This window comes from Lissotriton helveticus, chromosome 10 (assembly GCF_964261635.1).
Source record: "Lissotriton helveticus chromosome 10, aLisHel1.1, whole genome shotgun sequence".
NCBI lineage: Eukaryota > Metazoa > Chordata > Amphibia > Caudata > Salamandridae > Lissotriton > Lissotriton helveticus.
In genome coordinates, this window is record NC_136071.1 from 654,473,883 (window position 1) to 654,498,981 (window position 25,099).

Below are 25,099 nucleotides of genomic sequence, written 5' to 3' on the forward strand. Positions count from 1 at the left end.
TTAAAGAGCCATTCATTTGCTTATAATTCCCCCTAGGATTGGTTTTTCCTATTTTTCTCATTTTTGGATTGTAATGTTTGTTCTAATGTTGTTTGTGATGTATTCTTAGTTTTTTGTAATGTTTGATGCAACAAATTTTCTTTTTGTACTGTGTAAAGAATTTGTTTCTCATGTATGTACAAAGTATATATAGGTGTGTTAACATTTATTGTATTGTTGTTTTCTGTCATATAGCTTGTCATAACTTGAAAAAGATAAAAAATATTGACACTAAGTAGGATGTCGAGGGTGATCACAATAAATTGATCTTTTCCCTCTTAATAAGCTTGTGGAGATTTTGTGGTTCGGGCAATTTGTGTTATATATTTTATAAAAAGGGTCTAGCCCCCACCACGTGTTTATGGACCTATCCCCTTTTTGTTCTTAGTGTTTTGAATTTCGTTGCACAGCATATTTTAGTGATTAGCAAGGGGGGTTGGAAGGGGGGAGAATTACATGTGGTTGTTGAGTAATTATTAGCACCATTTCTTCTTTTTTTTCAAAAAACTGATAGTGTACATTGCTCCGATGGTTGAAATGCTTCTCTTATTTATCTATTTCAGTGACCCCTGACGAAGGGCCTTTCAGGCCCAAAATGCATTGGGTGGAATGAATTGAGCCCACTTGACGTGTATGATTTATTATCACGTGTCGCTGTTTGAAGCCCAGATGGGCCTACAGGAGACATTTGAAAATGTTTAATAAAAGAACCATGCTGAAATTACGCGGTCTTCGAGTGATTAAGGAAGTTTGGGTTTATTTTGCAGTAAAGTTTGTGTTACATATGGTGTACTATGAGTAAGTGGATTATCACAAGTGGAGAATATTACAGTGTGGATATATTCCTGAATTTAAGCAGTGCGACAGATGGTGCGTAGTCACGCACCTCATTGGACACTCTTTGGAGGCCGGGGACAGCACAGTGGGGGCGCACCCGTGAGACCCTGCAGAAACATTTGGAAGAGTGTTGCTGCCCAAGAAGGAAGGTAAAGATTGCCCTGGACTCCTGAGTGGGCAGTGGCTGGAGCGTAGCTCTGGGAACCAGATGGCGACACGTAGTCCAGTGAGCACACCACTGGGAAGGCTGCTGTGGGAGTACCATAGTCCTCATCAGCAGAGTGACCGGCGGAACTTCGGAGCTAGCGGGTGGGCCGCTCTCCCCCCTTGGTGGGATCCCTTGACTGGGGGACCTGTCCAGCACCATGGGAAAACCTCGATATAAGCAAACCTAGGCCCTGCACGACCCGGAGGATAGTGCTCCGGAGCAGTCGCGGACTACCGTGGAAGTTCCAGTGCAGCTGCAACTGAACAAGATCCTGGAGGCCATAGCGGACATGAAAGCCACCCTCCATCAGGACATCAGCACGGTTTCGGTGGGGCTCGGCTCCTGCGAAAAGAGCACAAGAAGCTCTCTGAAAGAGTAAAAGAGACGGAATCGGCATAGCGGTAATAGTCCCCGCCCAAAAGGCCCTGGAGCAACAAATGGGGGCCCTCACAGACAAGGTGAGCATACTGGAACGACATGCTGAAGATGTGGAGTGGGGTAACATGTGGAACAACATTTGAGTTTTGGGGCTGCCAGAGGGAGTTGAGGGCAATAACATGGTGTCTTACTTGGAGCAATGACTGAGAACAGTGGTGGCACCTGAAGCCCTGTCAACCTTCCACACTCTAGAAAGGGCCCAGAGAGTCCCAATCAGGCCTCTGGCGCCAGGGCATCCTCCCCGGCCAGTAGTGGCCTGGTTGCTTCATTTCCGGACAGAGATACCCTTCTGCAGAAGGCACGCATAGAAAGCCCCTGAACCGTTAATCACAGTAAAGTCTACCTCTTCCCGGACTGTACACTTGAGGTGCAGAGAAAGCAGGCCTAGCTCTTGAAGGTCAAGAAAGCACTGAGAGAGGAGGGCTTTCAATATTAATTGATGTTTCCAGCCTGCTTGTGGATCATTTTGGAGGGTACCACTCACTTCTGTGGCAGTCCAAAAGAAGCCTGGGAATGGCTGGAGTCCTACAGAGCTCAGTCCTCCCGGTTAGTGGGCCCCAGACCAGAGCTGAAGAAAATGAAGGAAGGTCTCGTAGAGGAGCCCCTAAAAAACAACTGCCTTGCAAACAGAGAAGGAGAGAGCTGAAGCCCCTCAGGCGGTGGCGGTACTTATGCAGGGCAGGAGCACTTCCCTAGAGGCAGAGGCATGCTCATCAAAAGACACCGGTGACAAGGACTCTGACACCTCCCCTAGTGGCAGCATGAAATTGCCGATGGTGACACCGACTACAGCTGATGAGATCATCTGAGGCCACCTGAACTTGTGGTGACCCTGGCTCCTCTGTTGCTGCTAGTCTGTCGTTGGCAGACTCTGGTCCCGAGCTGACCTGTAACTGGTGGGGATGGTGTGCTCCGGACGGTTTGTACACCAGATCTATGCCTTTAACTGTTCACCCTCCTCTGAGGTTCTTGCTGGGTTAAGACCTCATTAAGGGCTATGTTTCACATGTTGTTTGGGCGACTGACCGTTGTCAGGCTGCCCTGGGGTTTGGGAGTTGTTCAAAACGGGGGTTCATTTGTTAGATTTCTTTGACGTATTGTTTGCAGAGGAGGGAGGGTGTGCATGACAGAGGGGGTGTTCATGGAGGGGTCACTGTGTAGGTTTCCACTTCTGCAGGTAAAGCTGTTTGCTCTCTAAATTGATACATGACTGTTACAAAAACTCAAAAAGTCACCAAAAAGACCAACTAAAAAACGTAAATTGGTACATAATGGTCTGCGATATGGAAGTAGTGTACACCAATCACTGTATGCAATGCACAAATACAACTACTATCCCACCACTGATCACCAATGTTAGAAATTAGGTTTCAGGTTGGCAGAGGTATGCAGCCTATCCAATCAGGCACTACAATTCTATTCAGGGTAAGTGTAGTACACACTAAAGGTTTACCTGTGCTCAACCTCTGGTAGCTTGGCACAGAGCAGTCAGGCCAAACTAAAGAGGCAATATGTAATGTATTTGTGCGCACGTGCACACACGCACACACACACACACACACACACACACACTAACACAGGCAAACACTCACACAGTAACCCAGTGAAAATACCACAAAAGTACTCCAAACCAGTTTCAATAAACAGCCAATATTTATCTGAGTAAAACAAGACCAAAACAATTAAAATCCTATCATACAAAAGTCAAGATACAAATTTTCCAAGATGAAATCAAAATACTTAGAACTTAGTACTTCAGTACTTAGAAATCATTAGCTACATCTTGGGCTGTCTGGTCACGTTTAACTATGGCAAATCCAAAAGTTCAGTCTGACCACAATCGAGCAAGAGCTGGGTACAGAAATAAAAGCAGACCCACTGAAACTACCTTGGAAGCGTCAAAGTTCGGGGATGATGTGTTGAGCAATGGAAGGGATTTTTAATTTTCAAAGACCTTTATTGGTAGGTTACAAATTACACAGCCTTGCGCCTACAACCGGTTTCTGTCCGGCGGCATCTTGAGTTCGCAAACGGTTATATATATCATAAAGTATGTAGTTAACACAAGTTAACACAGCGATTCGCCTACAACCTTTACAGGCTGGCCGCGTTGTATCAAAAGGCTTCCTGGCATATGCTTCTAAAGGAGCAGCAGATCCCAACATTCAAAATCAATGGAAGATAACCGAGGTCCCAGGAGAAACATAGACACACCACTTTCCTTTTCCTGGCTGTCAACTAGTATCCACGTAACTGCTGGGGGGCAGTCACCGCGTGGACCGTACACATGGTACTCCATCCCCAGGTGACAACATGCAATAAAGTATGTTCAAAAGTGTATATGCCGACTTGTTAGCTTACACCGCCTTGAGCTGTCAATTGCAAGTAAGTTACTAATGGCGACCATATTTCCCTGGGTCTAGATGAGACAGGTGAAAGTTCAGCATGCAGGGCAGATTGCTCCTGGCAGTGTATCAGGTCAGTCAGCCAATCTTTAAACTTTGGTGCCCTCCCCTTGCTCCATCTGCAGGCTACCCGCCTTTTTGCCATTAACAATGCCAGCGCCGTATTGCGGCGAAATTCTAGCGGGATATGTTTTACATGACTCAATAAAGCGACTAATGGCGTGGCTTCTATGTTTATGTCTGTCATGTGTTGTAGTGCTGTAAATACCTGCTCCCAGTACTCGTGTACCGCCAGGCAATTCCAGGACAGATGCAGAAAGTCAGCTTGTGGGGCGTAACATCTATCGCACCTATCGTTATTTCGTAGATGGTGCTTGTGCATACTGACCGGGGTGTGGTACAAACAGTGAAGATATTTATAGTGTATGATTCTCAACCTGCTGCTCGCCGAAATCCTTTCAGTCTGCGAGCAGCAGTATTCCCATTGCTCTTCCGTTATGGGAGTGCCGAGTTCCGCCTCCCATTTGGAGTGGGACGTCGTAGCCTCAGATTTACGTTGAGTGCGTATGTTGCGATAGAGCAAGGATACCAGCCGTCTCGGTGATGGTTGCTGCAGCAGTGTCTGCAGAGGCGCAAGCATCGGAGGCTCATCCGGAAAATCCACATGCAGGGATCTAACCCCTTGTCTAAGGCGGATATACAAGAAAGCATCTAGCGGTGTGCGATGCGCATCTTGAAACACGCTGTCAGAGGCACGGAACTTCCCATTCTCATACAGGTCCCCCAACATTTAATGGATGTTCGGTCTTGTAATTTCTGAAAAATGGTTTCTTGCAAGAGGGGCATGCTTGGATGATACACCAGGGGTAATAGCGGCGAGTACGGTATTGGGGCCTTCAAGTTGATTCCCAATTCGCCTCCACGCAGTGATCGTGGCATTCACAGTCGTCTGAATGCTTTCTCTTACAGGCAAATCCATGTATATGGCACCCTTTATCGGTATGGGATGAACAAGCCAGTGTTCCGCTGCTAGTTGCGGCATATATTTGGGCTGATGTATCCAAAAGTATAAGTAGTGTGCCTGTGCGCAAATATAATATAGTTCAAAATCAGGTACGTCGAAGCCACCTGTCGAGTATGGTCTAATTAACACAGCCCATTTCAGTCTAGCTTGTTTGCCGCCCCACACCAATCGAATCATCTCAGACCTAAGGGACTTGAAGAAGTGGCGGCCTGGAAAAAAAGTGATGTTAAGAAAAAGATATAATAGCTGGGGTAAGATCACCATTTTGATCAACGATACCCTGCCTGCCATGGAAAGTGGGAGTCTAATCCATCTATTTACTTTTTCCGTTATTCGGGTGAGCGCCACCCCATAGTTGAGCCTCATGAGCTCTTCCCTATTTCTGGTGATGCCGATCGCTAAATATCGGAGTTCGTCTGTGCACCACTCCAGTGGGTAGTCTAGTGAAAATTGCTCAACGGAGTCAGTCAGGGGGAAAATGCAAGATTTACCCCAGTTTATTTGAACTCCAGACAGATGTCCAAAAACAATAAACTCCCGCAAGAGCGTATTCAAATTATTCTGCGGGTCTTTCACGTATAGTGATGTCATCCGCATACATTGAGACTAGGATTTGCCGCATGTTACATTGTAGGGCCATCGCGTTATGATGTTGACGCAGGCGCGTGGCTAAGGGATCCGTGGCTAGGGCAAAAAGGAGTGGAGAAAGAGGACATCCCTGGCATGTCCCTCTAGTTATGGAGAATCTCGGTGACAGTCGGCCATTGATCAATACTTTAGCCGGGTTGATAATACAGGAGGCGGATCCATGACAGGAAAAGCAGTGGAAACCCCATTCGGCTCATTATCTCAAATATGTAATGCCATTCAACAGAGTCGAAGGCTTTTGTTGCGTCTAAACAAATTGCTGCTAAAGGTAGGTCAGAGGCGACATTATTCATGATGGTAAAAAGAGTCCGCAAATTATGGGAAGAGGCTCTTCCGGGCACAAACCCGGACTGGTCTGGGAGAATGAGGTGTTCCAACAGCAAGGTCAGCCGTTTAACAACCAATTTCGCCAGGATTTTTGCATGTTGAGCAAAGATAGCGGTCTGTACGATCCGCAGAGGTGGGTTGGTTTATCTGGTTTCAGCAGGGATTTGATGAGGGCTTCTCTCATTGACGGGAGGAGAGTGCCCACTTCCAAGGACTCCTCATAGACCTCGCGAAGGATTGGGGCCATTATGTCGACATAAGTTTTATAAAATTCGATAGGGATGACATCCATCCCTGTGGCTCTCCCAGACTGTAATTCCATTATGGCCTCGCGCACTTCGTCCAGTTCAAACGGTGCGCACAAAAAGCTACTGTGAGGAAGTACTCACCGATGCGGTCCCATGGGCCGGAATTCATCGTGATCAGGCTCAAGATCCGAACGAGAAAACTCCCGATCCACATCCATGCCGTCCTTTCGTATCCCTACAGAGAGTTGGGAGGCAGGACCCGGAAGAGGACGACAGCAACCCTGGAAGTGTTCAAGGAAGACCAATGAAAGCGGCGGTCTGCAAAGAAAGAGGAGGGCATCTGCATGAAGCTGGAGAGTGGGAGAGGACGTCGGAAGGAGCAGCGACGAAGGAGAGACCCTGCGGAGTGAACAGCGAAGAGAAGCCCTGGAGAGAAGATATCGAGGGGGAAGAAACGGACGAGCCCTGGAGTGAAGAATGGTGGATTCCACCGGAGGACGCTGAAGAGCGGCCGCGGACTCAGTGGAGTTTGCGGCAGGGGCCGGTGAGTGAGGGGTTACCACGAGGTTTGGAGAGAGGTGGGAAAGTAACGGAGGGTTGCGGGAGGAGCGTAATGTAGGTGGGAGATTACACTGTTGGTCATACTAATGCCTATTGATGTAAGTGCGACCCGTGAAAAACCCTTAATGTCTTCATTTGCTCATGATACTGAGATGGCCCGAGTCTGCCTCTAATAGCATTTATTGGGGTTTTAAGATCTTACTTTAAAGACGTGGGCTTCCTACTCCTTTTCCTTAAACCCCCCTTCACTAGTCCTTTCCCCTTCCATAGCATTGGTTTTAAAGCCCTAATTGTGCCTAAGACAGTACACATCCACGGTACGGTAACGGGTTACCCCACTGATATTTAGGAAACTGGTGTCTGACAGCTCCTTCTTTTTCCTCTTTTATGAGCCTCCGGGGAACACCCTTCGACTCCGAAGACGAGGAGCCTGAACCATCGCCCTCCGCCCCAATAGTTAAAGAGGAAGAATCACCGGAAGAGGATTATTGTGACGCCCGGACATCTGTTATACCTGAACCTAAGCTTGTTGAAAATAAAACTCTACCTGTTTGCAAATTCATCCAGCCTCCTCGCCTGTATATTAGACCCGCACTCCCACAGTTACGATGCACATCGCTGAGCCATACAAGCGCCACATCACCTAAGTAGTCATCCAGCTGCATACTCGGAGCCCCTGAGGTAGTATATAACCCTTCATAGTGACTGGTAAACTCTGTGAGTATACTGGTCCTATCACAGCAGCGTGAGCCATCTGCCTTTTCCAATTCCACGACATAGTTGGAATATCGCGGTATACGGACAATATCTGCCAGCATCTTGCCCGGTCGTTCCCCCTCTCCATATCTGTGGGCCTGCCAGTGCTTACCCCTAAAATGTATCTCCCTTTGCACCTCTTCGGTATATTCTGTGAGTTTGGCCCTGAATTTCTCCTGCGTTTCGGGCTGTTACTTTAATTGTTTGAAGTCTTACCGGATTAGGTCATGGGGTTAGAGCCACACCTGTTTCATCTTGCGCAGGCGGCAGAATCTTTATAAAAGCAAAGGGCAGAGAGGCTGTTACTATCTCTATTCATGATAGTATTGAGGAAATGTGTAGGAGAAGGTTATGCCACATCTAGTGGCTGTTAAGGTAATTATTTATGTTTTAACATATATGCTGAAGTATCAACATGTTTGGGTTTACGGTGGGAGTGGGATAGGGTTAAGAGTTGCATAAATATTTTCGCTCGAGCACCATGTTAATTTCACATATATATTTTCAGTAGTTTTTTGTATTTCGCAGCTTGAGTAAGTGTTCACACACAAAGGGGTGCCGTTTTGAATTTCGTAAAATATATAACACAAATTGCCCGAACCACAAAATCTCCACAAGCTTATTCAGAGGGAAAAGATTAATTTATTGTGATCACCCTCGACATCCTACTTAGTGTCAATATTTTTTATCTTTTTCAAGTTATGAAAAGCTATATGACAGAAAACAACAATACATTAAATATTTACACACCTATATATACTTTGTACATACATGAGAAACAAATTCTTTACACAGTACAAAAAGAAAATTCCTTGCATCAAATATTACAAAAAACTAAGAATACATCACAAGCAACATTAGAACAAACATTACAATCCAAAAATGAGAAAAATAGGAAAAAGCAATCCTAGCGGGAACTATAAGCAAATGAATGGCTCTTTAAACAAATCAATACTGGACCAGCCGGTCCTAGTATCGTGGAGATGACATTTTATTCCACCCTATGAAAGTGCCGACTCGTTTCGAGATCAGGCACTGTGTCGCTGATCTCTCATCAGGACTGATTTATTCTTTGTATCTGCAAGATGCAAAGTAAATATTTTACTCAACACTCTCAAAACCGAACTTCTTTTACGGCAATGGGCTGAGAAAGAAAAATGCGACATACCAAACTTGGTTGAAAGTAGAAAAGTAGAGCAGGGCATTGGGGCGTAAAGGATTTCAAACCGAATAATTCTAAACATGGCCAGGCAGGACAACCTACAAGAAATTTAAAGAAATTTTTGTGCATTGGTAAGTCTAACCAGCTCGTGGGTTCATTACTAAAACGTCACCCAATGCTACATAAAGCCTACCTTGCTATTGTCGACTGCCGCCAACCGGCATTCTTATATGTGATGCGCCACCATGAAGGTAGGCTCCTAAAACAATAGTGAAAAATGTTTTAGTAGTGGGGCTGTTGATTACAATGTTCGCAATGGTGCATGCATTATTAAAATCACAGAAAGGGCAGGAGTCATTTCGCCTACCTTAATGAAGTGCTACTATTCCCTTTCTTTTAATTTTTGGAAATGTGCTCTCAATTTCTTGTGAGAAAACTTTGATCACACCAGCGGCGTGCTGTTACTTTCGAGCAGGTAAATGCAGGGACATGTTTTATGCTTAGAATCTGTTTGAATGGTCATATTTTTGACTATAAGCGCTTATACTCGGTTTTTCGTTTTCTGCTAACACAGGACGGAAAATTGAGAGCACATTTCCAAAAATTAAAAGAAAGGGAATAGTAAACTTCATTAAGGTAGGCGAAATGACTCCTGCCCTTTCTGTGATTTTAATAATGCATTCACTATGCGAACATTGTAATCAACAGCCCCACCACTAAAACATTTTTCACTATTGTTTTAGGAGCCTACCTTCATGGTGGCGCATCACATATAAGAATGCCGGTTGGCGGCAGTCGACAATAGCAAGGTAGGCTTTATGTAGCATTGGGTGACGTTTTAGTAATAAACCCACGAGCTGGTTAGACTTACCAATGCACAAACATTTCTTAAAATTTCTTGTAGGTTGTCCTGCCTGGCCACGTTTAGAATTATTCGGTTTGAAATCCTTTACGCCCCAATGCCCTGCTCTACTTTCAACCAAGTTTGGTATGTAGCATTTTTCTTTCTCAGCCCATTGCCGTAAAAGAAGTTCGGTTTTGAGAGTGATGAGTAAAATATTTTCTTTGCATCTTGCAGATACAAAGAATAAAACAGCCCTGATGAGAGATCAGCGACACAGTGCCTGATCTCCAAACGCGTCGGCACTTTCATAGGGTGGAATAAAATGTCATCTCCACAATACTAGGACCGGCTGGTCCAGTATTGATTTGTTTAAAGAGCCATTCATTTGCTTATAATTCCCCCTAGGATTGGTTTTTCCTATTTTTCTCATTTTTGGATTGTAATGTTTGTTCTAATGTTATTTGTGATGTATTCTTAGTTTTTTGTAATGTTTGATGCAACAAATTTTCTTTTTGTACTGTGTAAAGAATTTGTTTCTCATGTATGTACAAAGTATATATAGGTGTGTTAACATTTATTGTATTGTTGTTTTCTGTCATATAGCTTGTCATAACTTGAAAAAGATAAAAAATATTGACACTAAGTAGGATGTCGAGGGTGATCACAATAAATTGATCTTTTCCCTCTTAATAAGCTTGTGGAGATTTTGTGGTTCGGGCAATTTGTGTTATATATTTTATAAAAAGGGTCTAGCCCCCACCACGTGTTTATGGACCTATCCCCTTTTTGTTCTTAGTGTTTTGAATTTCGTTGCACAGCATATTTTAGTGATTAGCAAGGGGGGTTGGAAGGGGGGAGAATTACATGTGGTTGTTGAGTAATTATTAGCACCATTTCTTCTTTTTTTTCAAAAAACTGATAGTGTACATTGCTCCGATGGTTGAAATGCTTCTCTTATTTATCTATTTCAGTGACCCCTGACGAAGGGCCTTTCAGGCCCAAAATGCATTGGGTGGAATGAATTGAGCCCACTTGACGTGTATGATTTATTATCACGTGTCGCTGTTTGAAGCCCAGATGGGCCTACAGGAGACATTTGAAAATGTTTAATAAAAGAACCATGCTGGAATTACGCGGTCTTCGAGTGATTAAGGAAGTTTGGGTTTATTTTGCAGTAAAGTTTGTGTTACATATGGTGTACTATGAGTAAGTGGATTATCACAAGTGGAGAATATTACAGTGTGGATATATTCCTGAATTTAAGCAGTGCGACAGATGGTGCGTAGTCACGCACCTCATTGGACACTCTTTGGAGGCCGGGGACAGCACAGTGGGGGCGCACCCGTGAGACCCTGCAGAAACATTTGGAAGAGTGTTGCTGCCCAAGAAGGAAGGTAAAGATTGCCCTGGACTCCTGAGTGGGCAGTGGCTGGAGCGTAGCTCTGGGAACCAGATGGCGACACGTAGTCCAGTGAGCACACCACTGGGAAGGCTGCTGTGGGAGTACCATAGTCCTCATCAGCAGAGTGACCGGCGGAACTTCGGAGCTAGCGGGTGGGCCGCTCTCCCCCCTTGGTGGGATCCCTTGACTGGGGGACCTGTCCAGCACCATGGGAAAACCTCGATATAAGCAAACCTAGGCCCTGCACGACCCGGAGGATAGTGCTCCGGAGCAGTCGCGGACTACCGTGGAAGTTCCAGTGCAGCTGCAACTGAACAAGATCCTGGAGGCCATAGCGGACATGAAAGCCACCCTCCATCAGGACATCAGCACGGTTTCGGTGGGGCTCGGCCTCCTGCGAAAAGAGCACAAGAAGCTCTCTGAAAGAGTAAAAGAGACGGAATCGGCATAGCGGTAATAGTCCCCGCCCAAAAGGCCCTGGAGCAACAAATGGGGGCCCTCACAGACAAGGTGAGCATACTGGAACGACATGCTGAAGATGTGGAGTGGGGTAACATGTGGAACAACATTTGAGTTTTGGGGCTGCCAGAGGGAGTTGAGGGCAATAACATGGTGTCTTACTTGGAGCAATGACTGAGAACAGTGGTGGCACCTGAAGCCCTGTCAACCTTCCACACTCTAGAAAGGGCCCAGAGAGTCCCAATCAGGCCTCTGGCGCCAGGGCATCCTCCCCGGCCAGTAGTGGCCTGGTTGCTTCATTTCCGGACAGAGATACCCTTCTGCAGAAGGCACGCATAGAAAGCCCCTGAACCGTTAATCACAGTAAAGTCTACCTCTTCCCGGACTGTACACTTGAGGTGCAGAGAAAGCAGGCCTAGCTCTTGAAGGTCAAGAAAGCACTGAGAGAGGAGGGCTTTCAATATTAATTGATGTTTCCAGCCTGCTTGTGGATCATTTTGGAGGGTACCACTCACTTCTGTGGCAGTCCAAAAGAAGCCTGGGAATGGCTGGAGTCCTACAGAGCTCAGTCCTCCCGGTTAGTGGGCCCCAGACCAGAGCTGAAGAAAATGAAGGAAGGTCTCGTAGAGGAGCCCCTAAAAAACAACTGCCTTGCAAACAGAGAAGGAGAGAGCTGAAGCCCCTCAGGCGGTGGCGGTACTTATGCAGGGCAGGAGCACTTCCCTAGAGGCAGAGGCATGCTCATCAAAAGACACCGGTGACAAGGACTCTGACACCTCCCCTAGTGGCAGCATGAAATTGCCGATGGTGACACCGACTACAGCTGATGAGATCATCTGAGGCCACCTGAACTTGTGGTGACCCTGGCTCCTCTGTTGCTGCTAGTCTGTCGTTGGCAGACTCTGGTCCCGAGCTGACCTGTAACTGGTGGGGATGGTGCGCTCCGGACGGTTTGTACACCAGATCTATGCCTTTAACTGTTCACCCTCCTCTGAGGTTCTTGCTGGGTTAAGACCTCATTAAGGGCTATGTTTCACATGTTGTTTGGGCGACTGACCGTTGTCAGGCTGCCCTGGGGTTTGGGAGTTGTTCAAAACGGGGGTTCATTTGTTAGATTTCTTTGACGTATTGTTTGCAGAGGAGGGAGGGTGTGCATGACAGAGGGGGTGTTCATGGAGGGGTCACTGTGTAGGTTTCCACTTCTGCAGGTAAAGCTGTTTGCTCTCTAAATTGATACATGACTGTTACAAAAACTCAAAAAGTCACCAAAAAGACCAACTAAAAAACGTAAATTGGTACATAATGGTCTGCGATATGGAAGTAGTGTACACCAATCACTGTATGCAATGCACAAATACAACTACTATCCCACCACTGATCACCAATGTTAGAAATTAGGTTTCAGGTTGGCAGAGGTATGCAGCCTATCCAATCAGGCACTACAATTCTATTCAGGGTAAGTGTAGTACACACTAAAGGTTTACCTGTGCTCAACCTCTGGTAGCTTGGCACAGAGCAGTCAGGCCAAACTAAAGAGGCAATATGTAATGTATTTGTGCGCACGTGCACACACGCACACACACACACACACACACACACACACTAACACAGGCAAACACTCACACAGTAACCCAGTGAAAATACCACAAAAGTACTCCAAACCAGTTTCGATAAACAGCCAATATTTATCTGAGTAAAACAAGACCAAAACAATTAAAATCCTATCATACAAAAGTCAAGATACAAATTTTCCAAGATGAAATCAAAATACTTAGAACTTAGTACTTCAGTACTTAGAAATCATTAGCTACATCTTGGGCTGTCTGGTCACGTTTAACTATGGCAAATCCAAAAGTTCAGTCTGACCACAATCGAGCAAGAGCTGGGTACAGAAATAAAAGCAGACCCACTGAAACTACCTTGGAAGCGTCAAAGTTCGGGGATGATGTGTTGAGCAATGGAAGGGATTTTTAATTTTCAAAGACCTTTATTGGTAGGTTACAAATTACACAGCCTTGCGCCTACAACCGGTTTCTGTCCGGCGGCATCTTGAGTTCGCAAACGGTTATATATATCATAAAGTATGTAGTTAACACAAGTTAACACAGCGATTCGCCTACAACCTTTACAGGCTGGCCGCGTTGTATCAAAAGGCTTCCTGGCATATGCTTCTAAAGGAGCAGCAGATCCCAACATTCAAAATCAATGGAAGATAACCGAGGTCCCAGGAGAAACATAGACACACCACTTTCCTTTTCCTGGCTGTCAACTAGTATCCACGTAACTGCTGGGGGGCAGTCACCGCGTGGACCGTACACATGGTACTCCATCCCCAGGTGACAACATGCAATAAAGTATGTTCAAAAGTGTATATGCCGACTTGTTAGCTTACACCGCCTTGAGCTGTCAATTGCAAGTAAGTTACTAATGGCGACCATATTTCCCTGGGTCTAGATGAGACAGGTGAAAGTTCAGCATGCAGGGCAGATTGCTCCTGGCAGTGTATCAGGTCAGTCAGCCAATCTTTAAACTTTGGTGCCCTCCCCTTGCTCCATCTGCAGGCTACCCGCCTTTTTGCCATTAACAATGCCAGCGCCGTATTGCGGCGAAATTCTAGCGGGATATGTTTTACATGACTCAATAAAGCGACTAATGGCGTGGCTTCTATGTTTATGTCTGTCATGTGTTGTAGTGCTGTAAATACCTGCTCCCAGTACTCGTGTACCGCCAGGCAATTCCAGGACAGATGCAGAAAGTCAGCTTGTGGGGCGTAACATCTATCGCACCTATCGTTATTTCGTAGATGGTGCTTGTGCATACTGACCGGGGTGTGGTACAAACAGTGAAGATATTTATAGTGTATGATTCTCAACCTGCTGCTCGCCGAAATCCTTTCAGTCTGCGAGCAGCAGTATTCCCATTGCTCTTCCGTTATGGGAGTGCCGAGTTCCGCCTCCCATTTGGAGTGGGACGTCGTAGCCTCAGATTTACGTTGAGTGCGTATGTTGCGATAGAGCAAGGATACCAGCCGTCTCGGTGATGGTTGCTGCAGCAGTGTCTGCAGAGGCGCAAGCATCGGAGGCTCATCCGGAAAATCCACATGCAGGGATCTAACCCCTTGTCTAAGGCGGATATACAAGAAAGCATCTAGCGGTGTGCGATGCGCATCTTGAAACACGCTGTCAGAGGCACGGAACTTCCCATTCTCATACAGGTCCCCCAACATTTAATGGATGTTCGGTCTTGTAATTTCTGAAAAATGGTTTCTTGCAAGAGGGGCATGCTTGGATGATACACCAGGGGTAATAGCGGCGAGTACGGTATTGGGGCCTTCAAGTTGATTCCCAATTCGCCTCCACGCAGTGATCGTGGCATTCACAGTCGTCTGAATGCTTTCTCTTACAGGCAAATCCATGTATATGGCACCCTTTATCGGTATGGGATGAACAAGCCAGTGTTCCGCTGCTAGTTGCGGCATATATTTGGGCTGATGTATCCAAAAGTATAAGTAGTGTGCCTGTGCGCAAATATAATATAGTTCAAAATCAGGTACGTCGAAGCCACCTGTCGAGTATGGTCTAATTAACACAGCCCATTTCAGTCTAGCTTGTTTGCCGCCCCACACCAATCGAATCATCTCAGACCTAAGGGACTTGAAGAAGTGGCGGCCTGGAAAAAAAGTGATGTTAAGAAAAAGATATAATAGCTGGGGTAAGATCACCATTTTGATCAACGATACCCTGCCTGCCATGGAAAGTGGGAGTCTAATCCATCTATTTACTTTTTCCGTTATTCGGGTGAGCGCCACCCCATAGTTGAGCCTCATGAGCTCTTCCCTATTTCTGGTGATGCCGATCCCTAAATATCGGAGTTCGTCTGTGCACCACTCCAGTGGGTAGTCTAGTGAAAATTGCTCAACGGAGTCAGTCAGGGGGAAAATGCAAGATTTACCCCAGTTTATTTGAACTCCAGACAGATGTCCAAAAACAATAAACTCCCGCAAGAGCGTATTCAAATTATTCTGCGGGTCTTTCACGTATAGAGTGATGTCATCCGCATACATTGAGACTAGGATTTGCCGCATGTTACATTGTAGGGCCATCGCGTTATGATGTTGACGCAGGCGCGTGGCTAAGGGATCCGTGGCTAGGGCAAAAAGGAGTGGAGAAAGAGGACATCCCTGGCATGTCCCTCTAGTTATGGAGAATCTCGGTGACAGTCGGCCATTGATCAATACTTTAGCCGGGTTGATAATACAGGAGGCGGATCCATGACAGGAAAAGCAGTGGAAACCCCATTCGGCTCATTATCTCAAATATGTAATGCCATTCAACAGAGTCGAAGGCTTTTGTTGCGTCTAAACAAATTGCTGCTAAAGGTAGGTCAGAGGCGACATTATTCATGATGGTAAAAAGAGTCCGCAAATTATGGGAAGAGGCTCTTCCGGGCACAAACCCGGACTGGTCTGGGAGAATGAGGTGTTCCAACAGCAAGGTCAGCCGTTTAACAACCAATTTCGCCAGGATTTTTGCATGTTGAGCAAAGATAGCGGTCTGTACGATACGCAGAGGTGGGTTGGTTTATCTGGTTTCAGCAGGGATTTGATGAGGGCTTCTCTCATTGACGGGAGGAGAGTGCCCACTTCCAAGGACTCCTCATAGACCTCGGGAAGGATTGGGGCCATTATGTCGACATAAGTTTTATAAAATTCGATAGGGATGACATCCATCCCTGTGGCTCTCCCAGACTGTAATTCCATTATGGCCTCGCGCACTTCGTCCAGTTCAAACGGTGCGCACAAAAAGCTACTGTGAGGAAGTACTCACCGATGCGGTCCCATGGGCCGGAATTCATCGTGATCAGGCTCAAGATCCGAACGAGAAAACTCCCGATCCACATCCATGCCGTCCTTTCGTATCCCTACAGAGAGTTGGGAGGCAGGACCCGGAAGAGGACGACAGCAACCCTGGAAGTGTTCAAGGAAGACCAATGAAAGCGGCGGTCTGCAAAGAAAGAGGCGGGCATCTGCATGAAGCTGGAGAGTGGGAGAGGACGTCGGAAGGAGCAGCGACGAAGGAGAGACCCTGCGGAGTGAACAGCGAAGAGAAGCCCTGGAGAGAAGATATCGAGGGGGAAGAAACGGACGAGCCCTGGAGTGAAGAATGGTGGATTCCACCGGAGGACGCTGAAGAGCGGCCGCGGACTCAGTGGAGTTTGCGGCAGGGGCCGGTGAGTGAGGGGTTACCACGAGGTTTGGAGAGAGGTGGGAAAGTAACGGAGGGTTGCGGGAGGAGCGTAATGTAGGTGGGAGATTACACTGTTGGTCATACTAATGCCTATTGATGTAAGTGCGACCCGTGAAAAACCCTTAATGTCTTCATTTGCTCATGATACTGAGATGGCCCGAGTCTGCCTCTAATAGCATTTATTGGGGTTTTAAGATCTTACTTTAAAGACGTGGGCTTCCTACTCCTTTTCCTTAAACCCCCCTTCACTAGTCCTTTCCCCTTCCATAGCATTGGTTTTAAAGCCCTAATTGTGCCTAAGACAGTACACATCCACGGTACGGTAACGGGTTACCCCACTGATATTTAGGAAACTGGTGTCTGACAGCTCCTTCTTTTTCCTCTTTTATGAGCCTCCGGGGAACACCCTTCGACTCCGAAGACGAGGAGCCTGAACCATCGCCCTCCGCCCCAATAGTTAAAGAGGAAGAATCACCGGAAGAGGATTATTGTGACGCCCGGACATCTGTTATACCTGAACCTAAGCTTGTTGAAAATAAAACTCTACCTGTTTGCAAATTCATCCAGCCTCCTCGCCTGTATATTAGACCCGCACTCCCACAGTTACGATGCACATCGCTGAGCCATACAAGCGCCACATCACCTAAGTAGTCATCCAGCTGCATACTCGGAGCCCCTGAGGTAGTATATAACCCTTCATAGTGACTGGTAAACTCTGTGAGTATACTGGTCCTATCACAGCAGCGTGAGCCATCTGCCTTTTCCAATTCCACGACATAGTTGGAATATCGCGGTATACGGACAATATCTGCCAGCATCTTGCCCGGTCGTTCCCCCTCTCCATATCTGTGGGCCTGCCAGTGCTTACCCCTAAAATGTATCTCCCTTTGCACCTCTTCGGTATATTCTGTGAGTTTGGCCCTGAATTTCTCCTGCGTTTCGGGCTGTTACTTTAATTGTTTGAAGTCTTACCGGATTAGGTCATGGGGTTAGAGCCACACCTGTTTCATCTTGCGCAGGCGGCAGAATCTTTATAAAAGCAAAGGGCAGAGAGGCTGTTACTATCTCTATTCATGATAGTATTGAGGAAATGTGTAGGAGAAGGTTATGCCACATCTAGTGGCTGTTAAGGTAATTATTTATGTTTTAACATATATGCTGAAGTATCAACATGTTTGGGTTTACGGTGGGAGTGGGATAGGGTTAAGAGTTGCATAAATATTTTCGCTCGAGCACCATGTTAATTTCACATATATATTTTCAGTAGTTTTTTGTATTTCGCAGCTTGAGTAAGTGTTCACACACAAAGGGGTGCCGTTTTGAATTTCGTAAAATATATAACACAAATTGCCCGAACCACAAAATCTCCACAAGCTTATTCAGAGGGAAAAGATTAATTTATTGTGATCACCCTCGACATCCTACTTAGTGTCAATATTTTTTATCTTTTTCAAGTTATGAAAAGCTATATGACAGAAAACAACAATACATTAAATATTTACACACCTATATATACTTTGTACATACATGAGAAACAAATTCTTTACACAGTACAAAAAGAAAATTCCTTGCATCAAATATTACAAAAAACTAAGAATACATCACAAGCAACATTAGAACAAACATTACAATCCAAAAATGAGAAAAATAGGAAAAAGCAATCCTAGCGGGAACTATAAGCAAATGAATGGCTCTTTAAACAAATCAATACTGGACCAGCCGGTCCTAGTATCGTGGAGATGACATTTTATTCCACCCTATGAAAGTGCCGACTCGTTTCGAGATCAGGCACTGTGTCGCTGATCTCTCATCAGGACTGATTTATTCTTTGTATCTGCAAGATGCAAAGTAAATATTTTACTCAACACTCTCAAAACCGAACTTCTTTTACGGCAATGGGCTGAGAAAGAAAAATGCGACATACCAAACTTGGTTGAAAGTAGAAAAGTAGAGCAGGGCATTGGGGCGTAAAGGATTTCAAACCGAATAATTCTAAACATGGCCAGGCAGGACAACCTACAAGAAATTTTAAGAAATTTTTGTGCATTGGTAAGTCTAACCAGCTCGTGGGTTCATTACTAAAACGTCACCCAATGCTACATAAAGCCTACCTTGCTATTGTCGACTGCCGCCAACCGGCATTCTTATATGTGATGCGCCACCATGAAGGTAGGCTCCTAAAACAATAGTGAAAAATGTTTTAGTAGTGGGGCTGTTGATTACAATGTTCGCAATGGTGCATGCATAATTAAAATCACAGAAAGGGCAGGAGTCATTTCGCCTACCTTAATGAAGTGCTACTATTCCCTTTCTTTTAATTTTTGGAAATGTGCTCTCAATTTCTGGCGAGAAAACATTGATCACACCAGCGGCGTGCTGTTACTTTCGAGCAGGTAAATGCAGGGACATGTTTTATGCTTAGAATCTGTTTGAATGGTCATATTTTTGACTATAAGCGCTTATACTCGTTTTTTCGTTTTCTGCTAACACAGGACGGAAAATTGAGAGCACATTTCCAAAAATTTAAAGAAAGGGAATAGTAAACTTCATTAAGGTAGGCGAAATGACTCCTGCCCTTTCTGTGATTTTAATAATGCATTCACTATGCGAACATTGTAATCAACAGCCCCACCACTAAAACATTTTTCACTATTGTTTTAGGAGCCTACCTTCATGGTGGCGCATCACATATAAGAATGCCGGTTGGCGGCAGTCGACAATAGCAAGGTAGGCTTTATGGAGCATTGGGTGACGTTTTAGTAATAAACCCACGAGCTGGTTAGACTTACCAATGCACAAACATTTCTTAAAATTTCTTGTAGGTTGTCCTGCCTGGCCACGTTTAGAATTATTCAGTTTGAAATCCTTTACGCCCCAATGCCCTGCTCTACTTTCAACCAAGTTTGGTATGTAGCATTTTTCTTTCTCAGCCCATTGCCGTAAAAGAAGTTCGGTTTTGAGAGTGATGAGTAAAATATTTTCTTTGCATCTTGCAGATACAAAGAATAAAACAGCCCTGATGAGAGATCAGCGACACAGTGCCTGATCTCGAAACGCGTCGGCACTTTCATAGGGTGGAATAAAATGTAATCTCCACAATACTAGGACCGGCTGGTCCAGTATTGATTTGTTTAAAGAGCCATTCATTTGCTTATAATTCCCCCTAGGATTGGTTTTTCCTATTTTTCTCATTTTTGGATTGTAATGTTTGTTCTAATGTTGTTTGTGATGTATTCTTAGTTTTTTGTAATGTTTGATGCAACAAATTTTCTTTTTGTACTGTGTAAAGAATTTGTTTCTCATGTATGTACAAAGTATATATAGGTGTGTTAACATTTATTGTATTGTTGTTTTCTGTCATATAGCTTGTCATAACTTGAAAAAGATAAAAAATATTGACACTAAGTAGGATGTCGAGGGTGATCACAATAAATTGATCTTTTCCCTCTTAATAAGCTTGTGGAGATTTTGTGGTTCAGGCAATTTGTGTTATATATTTTATAAAAAGGGTCTAGCCCCCACCACGTGTTTATGGACCTATCCCCTTTTTGTTCTTAGTGTTTTGAATTTCGTTGCACAGCATATTTTAGGGATTAGCAAGGGGGGTTGGAAGGGGGAGAATTACATGTGGTTGTTGAGTAATTATTAGCACCATTTCTTCTTTTTTTTCAAAAAACTGATAGTGTACATTGCTCCGATGGTTGAAATGCTTCTCTTATTTATCTATTTCAGTGACCCCTGACGAAGGGCCTTTCAGGCCCAAAATGCATTGGGTGGAATGAATTGAGCCCACTTGACGTGTATGATTTATTATCACGTGTCGCTGTTTGAAGCCCAGATGGGCCTACAGGAGACATTTGAAAATCTTTAATAAAAGAATCATGCTGGAATTACGCGGTCTTCGAGTGATTAAGGAAGTTTGGGTTTATTTTGCAGTAAAGTTTGTGTTACATATGGTGTACTATGAGTAAGTGGATTATCACAAATGGAGAATATTACAGTGTGGATATATTCCTGAATTTAAGCAGTGCGACAGATGGTGCGTAGTCACGCACCTCATTGGACACTCTTTAAGGTTCTGTGACTGTTGGGACAGATCACAGTTTTTGATTGCACGCATTCAACATGGTCAGTCAATTTTTCATGTTAAAAACAATACAAGGGAAGGAGTGCATTCTTTCATATTCCAACTTTCTAAAACTGAAATTTTCAGACCTGCACTTTAAAGAAGAATTTCACGTAAAAATGTGATTTTAAATTGTGAGACAACAGACACCAAACATACTCTTCCTACCTTTTCCCAATTGAAAGTTACACTTGTAAAATGTTCTAAGGCAGCTTCAATTTTAACCTATGGGAGAGCTACACCTTGCAGCAGTAAAATACAAATCTAAGAGTATTTCGCTACCAGGACATGTAAAACTGAAAAGTACATATCCTACTTCTTAAGTACACTGCACCCTGCCCATGAGCTGTTCATGGCCTACTCTAGGGGTGACCTATGTGCAATTATAAAGGAAGGTATAGGGCTGGCATGTAGGTTAACTTGTCAGGTCGAGATGTTGGTTAAACTACACACACAGGCTCCACAGTGGCAGGCCTGAGACATGTTTGAAGGGCTACTCATGTGGGTGCTACGCAAACAAATATTGGACGGAATGCTGAATGAACCATACATTCACCCCCCAGTCAAGAGATCTGGGTTAAATCCATTGTTCTTTTGCTCACCATGCGACCCAAGTTTAGACCCAGCCATATGCAAATCAGTCTTGACCCTGTGCCTCATGGGAACAGTTCAGACCAAACTGCTAAGCCAGGTCCTCCCTGGACAAGAAACAAGCATCCTGGGACCAGTTTCTGGGTATTACCCTTTATCAGTCAGGCTAACTTGAATCCTGTGGCACAGTGAGCAAGGTACCCACGTCTAGGCATACCCATCCCACTTAGGGTGAAAAGTGCTACGCAAACAAATGATGGACGGAATGCTGAATGTGTCATACATTCACCCCCAGTCAAGAGATCTGAGTTAAATCACTTGTTCTTTTGCTCACCATGCCACCCCAGTTCAGCCGAAGCCATATGCAAATCAGTCTTGACCCTGTGCCTCATGGGAACAGTCCAGACCAAATTGCTAAGCCAGGTTCTCCCTGGTCCAAATTGGAATGGCATGGTGAGCAAAGAAATTATGGATTTAGGCCCAGATCTATGTACTGGGGTGAATGTATGACATTGTTCTGTATTCTGCCCATCAATAGTTCTTTTTGCATTTGTCACCCCGAGCGGGACTGGGATGCTCAGACGTGAGTCCCGTGCTCTCCATGCCACTGGAATCAAGCTATTCTGGCTAAAGAGGGGTGAAACCCCAAAACCGGTCATAGGATGCTTGTTTCCAGTCCAGGAAGGACCTGTCCTGGCAGTTCGGGCTGGACTGTTCTTATTGGGCGCAGGGTAAAGACTGATTTGCATATGGCTGGGTCCAAACTGGAATGGCATGGTGAGCAACAAAACGATGGATTTAGGCCGAGATCTCTGTACTGGGGTGAATGTATGACATTGTTCTGCATTCTGTCCATCTATAGTTCTTTTTGCATTCGTCACCCCAAGGGGACGGGTATGCTCAGACGTGAGTCCTGTGCTCTCCAAGCCACTGGGATCAAGCTATCCTTGCTGAAGAGGGGTGAAACTCCAAAACCGATCCTAGGATGCTTGTTTCCAGTCCAGGGAGGACCTGTCCTGGCAGTTTGGGCTGGACTGTTCCCATTGGGTGCAGGGTCAAGACTGATTTGCACATATCTGGGTCCAAACTGGAATGGCATGGTGAGCAAAAAAACGATGGGTTTTGGCCCAGATCTCTGTACTGGGGTGAATGTATAAAATTGTTTTGAATTCTGTCCATCAATAGTTCTTTTTGCATTACTCGTGTGGGTGGCACTATCAGAGCGGCAGACCAATGAGTAACACTTGATTGACAGGCTCTGGGCACATGTAGTGCAACGTACTAGGGACTTATCAGAAAATCAAATATGCCCATAATGGAGAAATCAAATGTCATTACATTTGAGACACAGAGCACATGCACTTTAGCACTAGTCAGCAGTGAATAATGCACAGAGTACTAAAGAAAGCAACACCGAAGTTCAGCTCACAGTCAAAACAGGAGGTCAGACAGTAAAAAGTCACAGTAAACCACGCCAAAAGATGTCAGGTCTACCACAGCTTAAACCACTGAATGTAACGTTTATTGATAAGGATATAGAGCTTGAGTCACAAAGGCACCATATGCTTAGAGTTGCCAAATTCATAAATCGAGTCATGCTACAAGTATTTGATACAAAATGTATAGTTGTGCATTTAAATGTTTAACATTAAAATACAGCAATTTACTCAAGAAACAATATGGTGACAAAGGAGTAACTGAATAAGGGACTAGGTTGAAAATATTCTAATTTTTCAAACATATATTTAAGACAAAGAAGAGACAGAAACAAACATCCGCACTACAAGAGTTGGAGATACTTAAACTATTAATCAGAAATTACCATTGTAGATCCCAGTAGCAATGGACTGATCAATAAAACTGGCGGCTCAGGAATGTGATGGGTTTTATTCCATATCGTATAAAAAAGTTCTGTATAACATAAACCTGCCAGCAGGACAGCAATACACTGAAAGAAAAGAAACAATGATTATCAGTATAATAATAATAATAATAATATGCAGTCGGAAATGGTGTCCAATCAGAGTGACTTCATCAGCAGGCGTGACAACCTATCATTAAACTCTAACTGCATCTGAAGCGTTTAGATTTATTATGCATAGCTGCAACATGCTTCCTTTTACACAAACCCTTTTAGCACCAAAATAACAATAGTAAAACGTTGACATTTTGGTAAAAGAAAATCTGTATTTCGACATGAACAGTGTCGACCTTTGTGGCCCCAGCCTGTGCCAGAAAGCACTGTGAATAAGGATGTAATGAAATTAAAATTTTATTTCACGCAGTATAAGCCAGGCTGCAGCAAAATGATGTAGTGTTTGAGATAAAGCAAGTGTTTTCAGAATATACATTTTAGCGATAAGTAATCAGACTGCACCCAATGCAAACATTTTTGTGCCCCATTGCTTGAGGACTCGGCTCCTAACACCTTTCTTTACCTCTTAAATGTATGAAATCTTTGTCACCATGATGTTTTAAGTGACTCCATCAATTAAAGGCAGGTGGGAAATCCTGGTTCTTCTTGAACTAGGGCCTCAGAGCAATGGCTCATGAGAAAGGGGGGAGATCCATCCATAGTTAACCCCTTCGACGCTGATGACGAGCTGGGCTCGTCATGAGGTAGCCTCCTCGCACGCTCATGACGAGCCCAGCTCGTCACGTAAAGTGCGGTTTCGGAAATCTCAGCGTACGGGCGGAATTCCGCCCGCACGCATGCGGTTAAAGATATGGCCTAGAAGAGGGAGGCACAATGTGGGAGCTCATTTTTAGGTTGAGCCTCGGCGGCGCATGCGCTGCTCTGCAAGGCATGCTATAATGAGGTATGGCATACAAGCTCTGCCGATTTACCGCTCATCTTTTCAATCGGCTCCTGTTACTGTCCTTTCAAAATCATTGCTTTTCATTCGTGAAAAGGCTTAGTAGTCCCTCCTTGGTACCATCTTGCCTGCATTTGTAACCTCCCATAAGGACTGGACTTTTTACATGTGTTGTTACAAAGTCTGCTTTATCTAGTCGGTGAGCACTATTTTCTTTAATTATCTTGCATGTTCTACCCACAATGCCGCAGCACGCCGCCACCTTTTATATTGGTATTAGTAATGTTTTTTATAATTTCCAGTGCGGTCCGCTTTAACTATAGCGGCCGCGCTTATTTATTTATTTAATTTACAGCACAGCCGCTTTCACTTTAGCGGCAGCGCTACAAAAATGTTCTTTAATTTTACACTTTGTGTAAAAGCGCCCCATACACACTTTCACTTTTATGTTGGCCGCTCCCCTTTCTTTGGACGCTGCTCACTGTAACCTGAGTACGTCGAGCAGTGTCTAAAGAAAGGGGAACGGCCATGTACATTGTGCAGGCCTGAGACATGTTTGAAGGGGTACTCATGAAGGTGCTACGCAAACAAATAATGGACGAAATGCTGAATGAACCATACATTCACCCCCCAGTCAAGAGATCTGGGTTAAATCCATCGTTCTTTTGCTCACCATGCGACCCAAGTTTAGACCCAGCCTTATGCAAATCAGTCTTGACCCGGTGCCTCATGGGAACAGTTCAGACCAAACTGCTAAGCCAGGTCCTCCCTGGACCAGAAACAAGCATCCTGGGACCAGTTTCTGGGTATTACCCTTTATCAGTCAGGCTAACTTGAATCCTGTGGCACAGTGAGCAAGGTACCCACGTCTAGGCATACCCATCCCATGCTCACCATGCGACCCAAGTTTAGACCCAGTCATATGCAAATCAGTCTTGATCTTGCATTTGCGAGAGTTTGAG

At 44.8% G+C, this 25,099-nt stretch overlaps 1 protein-coding gene across 4 annotated transcripts in view; it reads right to left on the reverse strand.

The window, feature by feature from the left end:
- LOC144784431 (multidrug resistance-associated protein 1-like) overlaps positions 1-25,099 on the reverse strand; it is a 1,265,484-nt gene that overhangs the window by 924,013 nt on the left and 316,372 nt on the right. For all 4 annotated transcript variants that reach the window (XM_078663181.1, XM_078663182.1, XM_078663179.1 and 1 more), the window contains exon 3: positions 23,144-23,269. In XM_078663181.1, coding sequence (XP_078519307.1) covers positions 23,144-23,269 — 126 coding nt within the window. The remainder of the gene's footprint in view (positions 1-23,143; positions 23,270-25,099) is intronic.